Genomic DNA, 13,526 nt, shown 5'->3' on the forward strand with positions numbered 1-13,526 from the left:
ATGGGGAGCACCACTTACAGATGAAAGAGGAAACTATCTAACAGACTGGGTTGCAACCCTGGACCTCACTATACACAACAACGGAAACCCTACATTTGAAAGAGGAGTATCAAAGTCACATATAGACATAACAATGACAACAAACAGGATCGCGGCCAAAGTAAAAGATTGGGAAACAATGGATGAGGAAACAATGAGCCAACATAAGTATATAAAGTTCCATATAAGTACCATGATAGGAGAAAAAAGGCAATGGAATAAAAAACCATACCTGGACAAAGCAACTTTCAGGAAAATCGTGGAAAGAGAGCTGAAAAACGATAGTACACCAACGGTAGATAACTACTTGTCAATAATTGCAAGTGCACAAAGATCGGCAACAATGACCAGAAAAGGGAAAGTGGAAGTACAGCCATACTGGTGGAATGATGAAATCTCCCAGAAAAAAGCGGACTGTAATGCAATGAGAAGAAGGATCACGAGAAATCATCGAAAATCACCTGATGCAAGCACGACAATAATGGAAGAACAACTTAAACAACTTCGAAGGGAACTCCAAAAGATGATAAGGAAATCGAAGAGAGAACAATGGAGGGAACTGTGTAGAAAGCTCGAGGAAGACATCTGGGGAGATGGATATCAAATAACGAGGAGACACCTCAAAATAATAGGCATGCCATGCCAACTGGAAGACAATGAAAAAATAAAAATGGTAGAAATATTGTTTCCCGATAGGGATGATCAGTGGAAGCGAGGGCCACTAGTTCCAAATCCCCCCCCATTCACAAAAGAAGAACTTGACAGAGCAATAAGTAAAATCAAGATAGGTAAGTCCCCGGGCCCAGATAATCTGACACCAGAATCCATAGTGGAAATAGCAAAAAAAGCCCCAACATTCGTTCTTCAAACTTATAATGAGCTTTTAAGGAAGCAGGAGTTTCCAAAGAAGTGGAAATATGCAAGAGTTGTAATGATTCCGAAATCAAGTCAACAACAACTGGAGGAAGGTATACCGCAACATCGCCCAATATGTTTACTCGATTCTCCGGGTAAACTGTATGAATTGTTGATCAGAGAACGCTTAGAGACAGAGCTTAATGACAAGGAAGCAATATCAGAGAACCAATTTGGCTTCCGTAAAGGCAGATCAACAGTTGGCGCAATTGAACTGGTCAAGAAATATGAAAGAAATGCACGAAAAACCTGGCACGCCCTAATAGCAGTTGATGTAAAAAATGCATTTAACACGGCTACCTGGAGCATTATAATGGATAGGCTGACAAAGATCGGTATTAGCTCATATCTGATCAACATTATATCCAGCTATTTGGAGAATCGAGAAATCTCAGTGGTAAAGGACCACCGAAAAGAAATAACCGCAGGGGTCCCGCAGGGATCTGTACTCGGACCGACCCTGTGGAATATACTGTATGATGGAGTATTGAGAGTAAAACTACCGGACGATGTTGTAACAATAGCCTTTGCAGACGACCTAGCGGTCATGGTTGCGGCTAATAAAAAAATGGAGTTGATAGAGAAGACAAACGAGGCTTTGGATAAAGTAGCAGAATGGTTGGAAAAAAACAAGTTGCAAGTAGCCCCCCAGAAAACAGAGGCCATAATTCTCAGAGGTCCCCGTAAAAGAGATGATATAGTGTTCGAGATGTTAAACGCGCAAGTAACACCGAAGAAATCATTAAAATATCTTGGAATACATTTGGACACACAAGGAACATTCGGTGAACATGTTAAAGCGGTAATAGCTAAGGCGGAAAAAACGCAGGCAATGCTTTCAAGACTAATGCCTAACATCGGTGGACCAAGTAGCGCCAAGCGAAGGGTAATGTGCGGAGTAACACACTCGGTGATTCTCTATGGGGCACCGATCTGGGCAGGAGTACTCAGGATCGCCAGGTATAGGGATATGCTGCTGGGGATGCAAAGAAAGGCACTACTTCGTGTTGCAAGTGCGTACAAAACAACATCAAAAGAAGCTCTACAGGTGATATGTGGAGTACTTCCGATAGATCTAATGATCGAGGAGAGAAAGGAACTTTATCAATCAGGACAAGGACACGTAACAACAGTGCGAAAGAACACAAGGGATAAGTATATCAACATATGGCAAAGTAGATGGGAATTATTGACAGATAAAGCACAGTGGACAAAGAAACTAATAAGAGACCTAAAGACGTGGGAAGAATGTACGCATCGTAGAACCGACTACTACTTGACTCAAGCACTCTCAGGTCATGGTTCTTTTGGAACATATACAAGAAAAATAGGAAAGAAGACGGATGAAAATTGCATCTATTGCGGAGAACAAGACACACCAGGGCATACACTATTTGACTGCGATAGATTCGAATACTTACGGATAGAATTGCAAACAAATAGTAAAATAAAATTGAATGAAGAGAATTTAATACCATACATGATCCAAAGCAAAGAAAAGTATGAGACAGTAGCTAGACACATCAGAAAAATTATGGAAATAAAAGAAACAGAGGAGAGAGAAAGCCAAGCAAATGAGTGAAAGGAATAATGGACGCGAGAAACACGCCGCCCATGCTTGATGTTATATCGTTAAGATGGTTCCAAGCATGGGAGAGGGCGATGGGGGGGCTTTAGCCGGGGTAGCGACCGGCACTACCTGTGCAGAAGAACCAGAGCACTGGTGTCAAGCGAGTTTCCCCCTCACCAAAAAAAAAAAAAAAAAAAAAAAAAAGGTTAGGTTAGGTTAGGTTAGGTTAGGTTAGGTTAGGTTAGGTTAGGTTAGGTTAGGTTAGGTTAGGTTAGGTTAGGTTAGGTTAGGTTAGGTTAGGTTAGGTTAGGTTAGGTTAGGTTAGGTTAGGTTAGGTTAGGTTAGGTTAGGTTAGGTTAGGTTAGGTTAGGTTAGGTTAGGTTAGGTTAGGTTAGGTTAGGTTAGGTTAGGTTAGGTTAGGTTAGGTTAGGTTAGGTTAGGTTAGGTTAGGTTAGGTTAGGTTAGGTTAGGTTAGGTTAGGTTAGGTTAGGTTAGGTTAGGTTAGGTTAGGTTAGGTTAGGTTAGGTTAGGTTAGGTTAGGTTAGGTTAGGTTAGGTTAGGTTAGGTTAGGTTAGGTTAGGTTAGGTTAGGTTAGGTTAGGTTAGGTTAGGTTAGGTTGGGTCCTAGGGACTAGGGCGATCTCACCGCCTGAATAAAAAAGGTGAGGGTGCCGGGGAAAGTAGCGATACTTTCCTTTTCCAGGTCGATGTGATGCGAAGCTATTAGCCTCTCCATCGGCAAGATCGTTGAGTGCCTACTCGTGGCGGACCTGTCTCTTACAGAACTCAACGGATCTAGAGGGGGAATCCTCGAGAAAAAATCCTTCTGGAGTCACACATCTGGTGTGCAGGCATGGCGACCCTGGGATTTCTCTAGCCCGGATTTCCACCTTTCTTCAACTTGTCTTGGGTGGATCTGCTTCCATCTTGCATATCCTTGATCTATCGACTTCCCTGAGTCACCTCTTGTTTCTTCTTGTTTCTTCTTATCCCGATGCTAGTAGAGTATTCGAGGGCTAGGGATCTTTCTTTTCAAGTCTCTACTCGCCCAGGGAGTAAACCCTTCCAAAAATCCGTAACCTAAGGTGTCATGCGACCCGTGCCGAGAGGTGGATGACCAGACGATATATGGTCGTGGACGGAGCCACCGGGAAATTTGGCAACCTCTCGGTGTAAATTGCCTTACCCCTGCATGCGGGGCTCTGCAGGGGCGGACCGAACTTCCCTAGCTACTCGTGGGAATTACTATGGAAGACTTAAATAAAACAATTAATAGAAAGCAGGAGGAAACTGAGAAAGAAAAGAAAGAGAGAGAGGAGTTCGAGAGAGAAATGATAGAGAAAGGAAATAGAAACAAGATACCAAGATCCCCAATAGTGGTAAAGGAAAACACAGAAACCACAGATAGGAGGGAAAAAAATGAGAAATACGAAGCATCGAGGTCAGGTGCCTCGGAGGGAAGTAAGGAAGATTCTGAAATGATAGACCTCATGGACGAAGAGAAGGAGCCGGGACAAATGAAGAAAAGGAAAAGAAGGGGGACTCCAGAGAAACAAGGGGAATCAGAAACCAACATAGAGGGAAGAATACAGGAGTTCCAAAAACTGGAAAGGACAGTGGAGAATATGGTAGAGATGGCGGCACAGATGACGATATTGATAAAGGGGAATACAAACACGAAAGTAGAGATCAAGAAACTCTCCAGCCGTATTAGTACAGAGGCGGGGAAACTGAAAGAAAGAACAAAGTTCCTAACGCAAGTACAGGAAACAATGAGGCAAACCAGAGAGGAGAGAGGGAAAAATAAAGATCAAAAAGAAAAAATCGACGAAATGAATAGAATGGAGGAGGGAAAACGGACGGCCGAGGAAAAAGTAGAAAGAGCCGAGAAAAAAGTCGAAGAAATGAAGAAACTGATACAGGAACTAGAAGACAAAGCGAAAAGAGAAAAAGCTAACTATCAAAAGCAAGAAAACAGCCGAATGAATAAGGTGAAGGAGGAAAAAAGGATGGTGGAAGAAAGAATGGAAAGAGCCGAGAGAAGAATGGAAGAAATGGAAAAAGTAATAGAGAATATGAAAGACAAAATAAAAAGTGGAGAACTAGTGAAAAAGAATGCATGCAATTGTGAATGCAGATGTGGAAACTCCATCATAAATGAGCTCCCAGAAGCAGAAATGGGATACGAAGATTACTGCGAAATGGAAAAAATGGAATGGGCAGCAGAGATTTATAGAAAAACAAAAATAACCGTAGGAAACCCGTTAGAAACTGCTGATGAAATAACAAAGGTAGTTATGATAGAGCCGGATGATATAGAGATGAATCGAAGTATCCAAAAGCTATATAGGGATAAATACCCGGAGCTAATGAGGATAGAAGGAGACATAGAGATAATCGAACAAATCACCAAAGTGAGAAAGACAGGAGAGCAGACAAGGAAAAAGGTGGTGAAAGTAACGATGGACGGCACACACAAAGACACATGGGATAAACTTATGAAACTCAGAGAGGAAACGGAAGGAGACGAGGAAATATGCATACACCATGTCAAATGGATGGAGGTCAAAATCCTCCAAAAAATGGTTGAGGCTGTCTTTCACCTTGGGAACACCAGGGTGGAGATATTCACAACAAGCGGGGGAGAAACGCCTAAGAGGGAAAGGAAGACATATGGGTTGTTAGTCTCAGATGGAGAAAGAACATATAGTGAGGTACTAAATAAGGTAAAGAAGGCTATGAAAGCTATGGACGGAGGCGAGGCAACAAACTCCATAAGAGAGGTTAGAAGCACTAGAGGAGGAAAACTGCTGATAACCATGGATAAGAACCAAAGGGCCTTGGAAGAGGTTAAAGATGCACTAATAAAAGAGGGGGAAGTGAAGATAACCAGCTTAGGCGAAGAGACCGGAATGGAGAGCATATATATTAGGGGAATGCTCTGCGACACCACAAAAGATGAGATAGTCGACGCTGTGAGGACAGTAGTAGAAGCCTGGGAAGAGAACTGGGGGATAAGCGAAACTAGACCGACAGGAAACAATACGGTAACAGCCACTTTGAAGCTGCCAAAAAAGATAGCAGAGGCAGTAGTAACCCAGGGATTTATAAAGGTAGGCCTGGCCCGATGCAAGGTGGAGATGAGACACAGGGTGCCAAACTGTAGAAAATGCTGGAGCTACGAACACAGCTCTGAAAATTGTAAGGGAGAGGACAGGACAGCAAACTGTTTTAAATGCGGCAAAGGAGGGCACAAGGCAGCAACGTGTACAAACGAAATGTACTGCCCAGTGTGCAGAATGGAGGGCCACAAACTGGGCTCCATGGGGTGCCCTGCCTTCAGGGTGGCACTGAGAAAAACAAAACAGAGACACAACCAGGACAAGAGACAGGGAAGAACGGAGAAGAAAGGCTGGAATGGAAATTTCACGTTGGGCGAGGCGGTGACTGAGGCAATAAATGCTATGACGGCAGCGGCGACAGAAATCGCAGAAGAGGCAGCGAAAGCAGCAAGAAAAGAGGAAGAGCGGGATACAGAAGAGAAAGAGGAAGGGAGATTGGAAGAAGAAGAGGAGGAAACATAAAACTAGTAATGCCAGTTAATATACTCCAAATAAATGTAGGTAGGTCCAGGGCTGCACACGACTTAGTCTTAGCAACGGCCTTGAGGGAAAATATTGATATTGCATTGGTTAGTGAACCAAATAAAGCCTTAGCCAAGAAGTCAGAATGGATTACGGATGCTAAAGGAGATGCTTCAATCCTGTTTATAAACAAGCATATCAAAATAAGTAATCAAAAGAAGCTGAAGGGGTGTGTGAGGATAGACACAAACAAAATGAATATATACAGCTGCTACATATCACCCAATATCCCTATCAATGAGTATAAGGAAACTACCGATGCAATAATGCAAGATGTAATGGACCAAGGCAAAGAAGCGGTTATAGCCGGAGATTTCAACGCAAAATCACCATTATGGGGAGCACCACTTACAGATGAAAGAGGAAACTATCTAACAGACTGGGTTGCAACCCTGGACCTCACTATACACAACAACGGAAACCCTACATTTGAAAGAGGAGTATCAAAGTCACATATAGACATAACAATGACAACAAACAGGATCGCGGCCAAAGTAAAAGATTGGGAAACAATGGATGAGGAAACAATGAGCCAACATAAGTATATAAAGTTCCATATAAGTACCATGATAGGAGAAAAAAGGCAATGGAATAAAAAACCATACCTGGACAAAGCAACTTTCAGGAAAATCGTGGAAAGAGAGCTGAAAAACGATAGTACACCAACGGTAGATAACTACTTGTCAATAATTGCAAGTGCACAAAGATCGGCAACAATGACCAGAAAAGGGAAAGTGGAAGTACAGCCATACTGGTGGAATGATGAAATCTCCCAGAAAAAAGCGGACTGTAATGCAATGAGAAGAAGGATCACGAGAAATCATCGAAAATCACCTGATGCAAGCACGACAATAATGGAAGAACAACTTAAACAACTTCGAAGGGAACTCCAAAAGATGATAAGGAAATCGAAGAGAGAACAATGGAGGGAACTGTGTAGAAAGCTCGAGGAAGACATCTGGGGAGATGGATATCAAATAACGAGGAGACACCTCAAAATAATAGGCATGCCATGCCAACTGGAAGACAATGAAAAAATAAAAATGGTAGAAATATTGTTTCCCGATAGGGATGATCAGTGGAAGCGAGGGCCACTAGTTCCAAATCCCCCCCCATTCACAAAAGAAGAACTTGACAGAGCAATAAGTAAAATCAAGATAGGTAAGTCCCGGGCCCAGATAATCTGACACCAGAATCCATAGTGGAAATAGCAAAAAAAGCCCCAACATTCGTTCTTCAAACTTATAATGAGCTTTTAAGGAAGCAGGAGTTTCCAAAGAAGTGGAAATATGCAAGAGTTGTAATGATTCCGAAATCAAGTCAACAACAACTGGAGGAAGGTATACCGCAACATCGCCCAATATGTTTACTCGATTCTCCGGGTAAACTGTATGAATTGTTGATCAGAGAACGCTTAGAGACAGAGCTTAATGACAAGGAAGCAATATCAGAGAACCAATTTGGCTTCCGTAAAGGCAGATCAACAGTTGGCGCAATTGAACTGGTCAAGAAATATGAAAGAAATGCACGAAAAACCTGGCACGCCCTAATAGCAGTTGATGTAAAAAATGCATTTAACACGGCTACCTGGAGCATTATAATGGATAGGCTGACAAAGATCGGTATTAGCTCATATCTGATCAACATTATATCCAGCTATTTGGAGAATCGAGAAATCTCAGTGGTAAAGGACCACCGAAAAGAAATAACCGCAGGGGTCCCGCAGGGATCTGTACTCGGACCGACCCTGTGGAATATACTGTATGATGGAGTATTGAGAGTAAAACTACCGGACGATGTTGTAACAATAGCCTTTGCAGACGACCTAGCGGTCATGGTTGCGGCTAATAAAAAAATGGAGTTGATAGAGAAGACAAACGAGGCTTTGGATAAAGTAGCAGAATGGTTGGAAAAAAACAAGTTGCAAGTAGCCCCCCAGAAAACAGAGGCCATAATTCTCAGAGGTCCCCGTAAAAGAGATGATATAGTGTTCGAGATGTTAAACGCGCAAGTAACACCGAAGAAATCATTAAAATATCTTGGAATACATTTGGACACACAAGGAACATTCGGTGAACATGTTAAAGCGGTAATAGCTAAGGCGGAAAAAACGCAGGCAATGCTTTCAAGACTAATGCCTAACATCGGTGGACCAAGTAGCGCCAAGCGAAGGGTAATGTGCGGAGTAACACACTCGGTGATTCTCTATGGGGCACCGATCTGGGCAGGAGTACTCAGGATCGCCAGGTATAGGGATATGCTGCTGGGGATGCAAAGAAAGGCACTACTTCGTGTTGCAAGTGCGTACAAAACAACATCAAAAGAAGCTCTACAGGTGATATGTGGAGTACTTCCGATAGATCTAATGATCGAGGAGAGAAAGGAACTTTATCAATCAGGACAAGGACACGTAACAACAGTGCGAAAGAACACAAGGGATAAGTATATCAACATATGGCAAAGTAGATGGGAATTATTGACAGATAAAGCACAGTGGACAAAGAAACTAATAAGAGACCTAAAGACGTGGGAAGAATGTACGCATCGTAGAACCGACTACTACTTGACTCAAGCACTCTCAGGTCATGGTTCTTTTGGAACATATACAAGAAAAATAGGAAAGAAGACGGATGAAAATTGCATCTATTGCGGAGAACAAGACACACCAGGGCATACACTATTTGACTGCGATAGATTCGAATACTTACGGATAGAATTGCAAACAAATAGTAAAATAAAATTGAATGAAGAGAATTTAATACCATACATGATCCAAAGCAAAGAAAAGTATGAGACAGTAGCTAGACACATCAGAAAAATTATGGAAATAAAAGAAACAGAGGAGAGAGAAAGCCAAGCAAATGAGTGAAAGGAATAATGGACGCGAGAAACACGCCGCCCATGCTTGATGTTATATCGTTAAGATGGTTCCAAGCATGGGAGAGGGCGATGGGGGGGCTTTAGCCGGGGTAGCGACCGGCACTACCTGTGCAGAAGAACCAGAGCACTGGTGTCAAGCGAGTTTCCCCCTCACCAAAAAAAAAAAAAAAAAAAAAAAAAGGTTAGGTTAGGTTAGGTTAGGTTAGGTTAGGTTAGGTTAGGTTAGGTTAGGTTAGGTTAGGTTAGGTTAGGTTAGGTTAGGTTAGGTTAGGTTAGGTTAGGTTAGGTTAGGTTAGGTTAGGTTAGGTTAGGTTAGGTTAGGTTAGGTTAGGTTAGGTTAGGTTAGGTTAGGTTAGGTTAGGTTAGGTTAGGTTAGGTTAGGTTAGGTTAGGTTAGGTTAGGTTAGGTTAGGTTAGGTTAGGTTAGGTTAGGTTAGGTTAGGTTAGGTTAGGTTAGGTTAGGTTAGGTTAGGTTAGGTTAGGTTAGGTTAGGTTAGGTTAGGTTAGGTTAGGTTAGGTTAGGTTAGGTTAGGTTAGGTTAGGTTAGGTTAGGTTAGGTTAGGTTAGGTTAGGTTAGGTTAGGTTAGGTTGGGTCCTAGGGACTAGGGCGATCTCACCGCCTGAATAAAAAAGGTGAGGGTGCCGGGGAAAGTAGCGATACTTTCCTTTTCCAGGTCGATGTGATGCGAAGCTATTAGCCTCTCCATCGGCAAGATCGTTGAGTGCCTACTCGTGGCGGACCTGTCTCTTACAGAACTCAACGGATCTAGAGGGGGAATCCTCGAGAAAAAATCCTTCTGGAGTCACACATCTGGTGTGCAGGCATGGCGACCCTGGGATTTCTCTAGCCCGGATTTCCACCTTTCTTCAACTTGTCTTGGGTGGATCTGCTTCCATCTTGCATATCCTTGATCTATCGACTTCCCTGAGTCACCTCTTGTTTCTTCTTGTTTCTTCTTATCCCGATGCTAGTAGAGTATTCGAGGGCTAGGGATCTTTCTTTTCAAGTCTCTACTCGCCCAGGGAGTAAACCCTTCCAAAAATCCGTAACCTAAGGTGTCATGCGACCCGTGCCGAGAGGTGGATGACCAGACGATATATGGTCGTGGACGGAGCCACCGGGAAATTTGGCAACCTCTCGGTGTAAATTGCCTTACCCCTGCATGCGGGGCTCTGCAGGGGCGGACCGAACTTCCCTAGCTACTCGTGGGAATTACTATGGAAGACTTAAATAAAACAATTAATAGAAAGCAGGAGGAAACTGAGAAAGAAAAGAAAGAGAGAGAGGAGTTCGAGAGAGAAATGATAGAGAAAGGAAATAGAAACAAGATACCAAGATCCCCAATAGTGGTAAAGGAAAACACAGAAACCACAGATAGGAGGGAAAAAAATGAGAAATACGAAGCATCGAGGTCAGGTGCCTCGGAGGGAAGTAAGGAAGATTCTGAAATGATAGACCTCATGGACGAAGAGAAGGAGCCGGGACAAATGAAGAAAAGGAAAAGAAGGGGGACTCCAGAGAAACAAGGGGAATCAGAAACCAACATAGAGGGAAGAATACAGGAGTTCCAAAAACTGGAAAGGACAGTGGAGAATATGGTAGAGATGGCGGCACAGATGACGATATTGATAAAGGGGAATACAAACACGAAAGTAGAGATCAAGAAACTCTCCAGCCGTATTAGTACAGAGGCGGGGAAACTGAAAGAAAGAACAAAGTTCCTAACGCAAGTACAGGAAACAATGAGGCAAACCAGAGAGGAGAGAGGGAAAAATAAAGATCAAAAAGAAAAAATCGACGAAATGAATAGAATGGAGGAGGGAAAACGGACGGCCGAGGAAAAAGTAGAAAGAGCCGAGAAAAAAGTCGAAGAAATGAAGAAACTGATACAGGAACTAGAAGACAAAGCGAAAAGAGAAAAAGCTAACTATCAAAAGCAAGAAAACAGCCGAATGAATAAGGTGAAGGAGGAAAAAAGGATGGTGGAAGAAAGAATGGAAAGAGCCGAGAGAAGAATGGAAGAAATGGAAAAAGTAATAGAGAATATGAAAGACAAAATAAAAAGTGGAGAACTAGTGAAAAAGAATGCATGCAATTGTGAATGCAGATGTGGAAACTCCATCATAAATGAGCTCCCAGAAGCAGAAATGGGATACGAAGATTACTGCGAAATGGAAAAAATGGAATGGGCAGCAGAGATTTATAGAAAAACAAAAATAACCGTAGGAAACCCGTTAGAAACTGCTGATGAAATAACAAAGGTAGTTATGATAGAGCCGGATGATATAGAGATGAATCGAAGTATCCAAAAGCTATATAGGGATAAATACCCGGAGCTAATGAGGATAGAAGGAGACATAGAGATAATCGAACAAATCACCAAAGTGAGAAAGACAGGAGAGCAGACAAGGAAAAAGGTGGTGAAAGTAACGATGGACGGCACACACAAAGACACATGGGATAAACTTATGAAACTCAGAGAGGAAACGGAAGGAGACGAGGAAATATGCATACACCATGTCAAATGGATGGAGGTCAAAATCCTCCAAAAAATGGTTGAGGCTGTCTTTCACCTTGGGAACACCAGGGTGGAGATATTCACAACAAGCGGGGGAGAAACGCCTAAGAGGGAAAGGAAGACATATGGGTTGTTAGTCTCAGATGGAGAAAGAACATATAGTGAGGTACTAAATAAGGTAAAGAAGGCTATGAAAGCTATGGACGGAGGCGAGGCAACAAACTCCATAAGAGAGGTTAGAAGCACTAGAGGAGGAAAACTGCTGATAACCATGGATAAGAACCAAAGGGCCTTGGAAGAGGTTAAAGATGCACTAATAAAAGAGGGGGAAGTGAAGATAACCAGCTTAGGCGAAGAGACCGGAATGGAGAGCATATATATTAGGGGAATGCTCTGCGACACCACAAAAGATGAGATAGTCGACGCTGTGAGGACAGTAGTAGAAGCCTGGGAAGAGAACTGGGGGATAAGCGAAACTAGACCGACAGGAAACAATACGGTAACAGCCACTTTGAAGCTGCCAAAAAAGATAGCAGAGGCAGTAGTAACCCAGGGATTTATAAAGGTAGGCCTGGCCCGATGCAAGGTGGAGATGAGACACAGGGTGCCAAACTGTAGAAAATGCTGGAGCTACGAACACAGCTCTGAAAATTGTAAGGGAGAGGACAGGACAGCAAACTGTTTTAAATGCGGCAAAGGAGGGCACAAGGCAGCAACGTGTACAAACGAAATGTACTGCCCAGTGTGCAGAATGGAGGGCCACAAACTGGGCTCCATGGGGTGCCCTGCCTTCAGGGTGGCACTGAGAAAAACAAAACAGAGACACAACCAGGACAAGAGACAGGGAAGAACGGAGAAGAAAGGCTGGAATGGAAATTTCACGTTGGGCGAGGCGGTGACTGAGGCAATAAATGCTATGACGGCAGCGGCGACAGAAATCGCAGAAGAGGCAGCGAAAGCAGCAAGAAAAGAGGAAGAGCGGGATACAGAAGAGAAAGAGGAAGGGAGATTGGAAGAAGAAGAGGAGGAAACATAAAACTAGTAATGCCAGTTAATATACTCCAAATAAATGTAGGTAGGTCCAGGGCTGCACACGACTTAGTCTTAGCAACGGCCTTGAGGGAAAATATTGATATTGCATTGGTTAGTGAACCAAATAAAGCCTTAGCCAAGAAGTCAGAATGGATTACGGATGCTAAAGGAGATGCTTCAATCCTGTTTATAAACAAGCATATCAAAATAAGTAATCAAAAGAAGCTGAAGGGGTGTGTGAGGATAGACACAAACAAAATGAATATATACAGCTGCTACATATCACCCAATATCCCTATCAATGAGTATAAGGAAACTACCGATGCAATAATGCAAGATGTAATGGACCAAGGCAAAGAAGCGGTTATAGCCGGAGATTTCAACGCAAAATCACCATTATGGGGAGCACCACTTACAGATGAAAGAGGAAACTATCTAACAGACTGGGTTGCAACCCTGGACCTCACTATACACAACAACGGAAACCCTACATTTGAAAGAGGAGTATCAAAGTCACATATAGACATAACAATGACAACAAACAGGATCGCGGCCAAAGTAAAAGATTGGGAAACAATGGATGAGGAAACAATGAGCCAACATAAGTATATAAAGTTCCATATAAGTACCATGATAGGAGAAAAAAGGCAATGGAATAAAAAACCATACCTGGACAAAGCAACTTTCAGGAAAATCGTGGAAAGAGAGCTGAAAAACGATAGTACACCAACGGTAGATAACTACTTGTCAATAATTGCAAGTGCACAAAGATCGGCAACAATGACCAGAAAAGGGAAAGTGGAAGTACAGCCATACTGGTGGAATGATGAAATCTCCCAGAAAAAAGCGGACTGTAATGCAATGAGAAGAAGGATCACGAGAAATCATCGAAAATCACCTGATGCAAGCACGACAATAATGGAAGAACA

The 13,526-nt window shown here is 42.7% G+C and overlaps 1 protein-coding gene across 1 annotated transcript; it reads left to right on the forward strand.

The window, feature by feature from the left end:
- Positions 1–6,115: 6,115 nt before the first annotated feature.
- Positions 6,116–7,354, forward strand: LOC141485295 (uncharacterized). The gene has a single exon (XM_074181694.1). It carries the CDS (start codon positions 6,116–6,118, stop codon positions 7,352–7,354), a length of 1,239 nt encoding a protein of 412 aa, XP_074037795.1.
- The last annotated feature ends 6,172 nt before the right edge of the window (positions 7,355–13,526 follow it).

The sequence above is a fragment of the Leptinotarsa decemlineata genome, unplaced genomic scaffold (genome assembly GCF_025532065.1).
Source record: "Leptinotarsa decemlineata unplaced genomic scaffold, Ldec_3_MD MMD2_tig00026314_RagTag_RagTag, whole genome shotgun sequence".
Taxonomy (NCBI): Eukaryota; Metazoa; Arthropoda; class Insecta; order Coleoptera; family Chrysomelidae; genus Leptinotarsa; species Leptinotarsa decemlineata.

What these genes read in the sequence shown, in the direction of transcription:
- LOC141485295 (XM_074181694.1), top strand. Translation starts at nt 6,116, where the DNA reads ATGCCAGTTAATATACTCCAAATAAATGTAGGTAGGTCCAGGGCTGCA.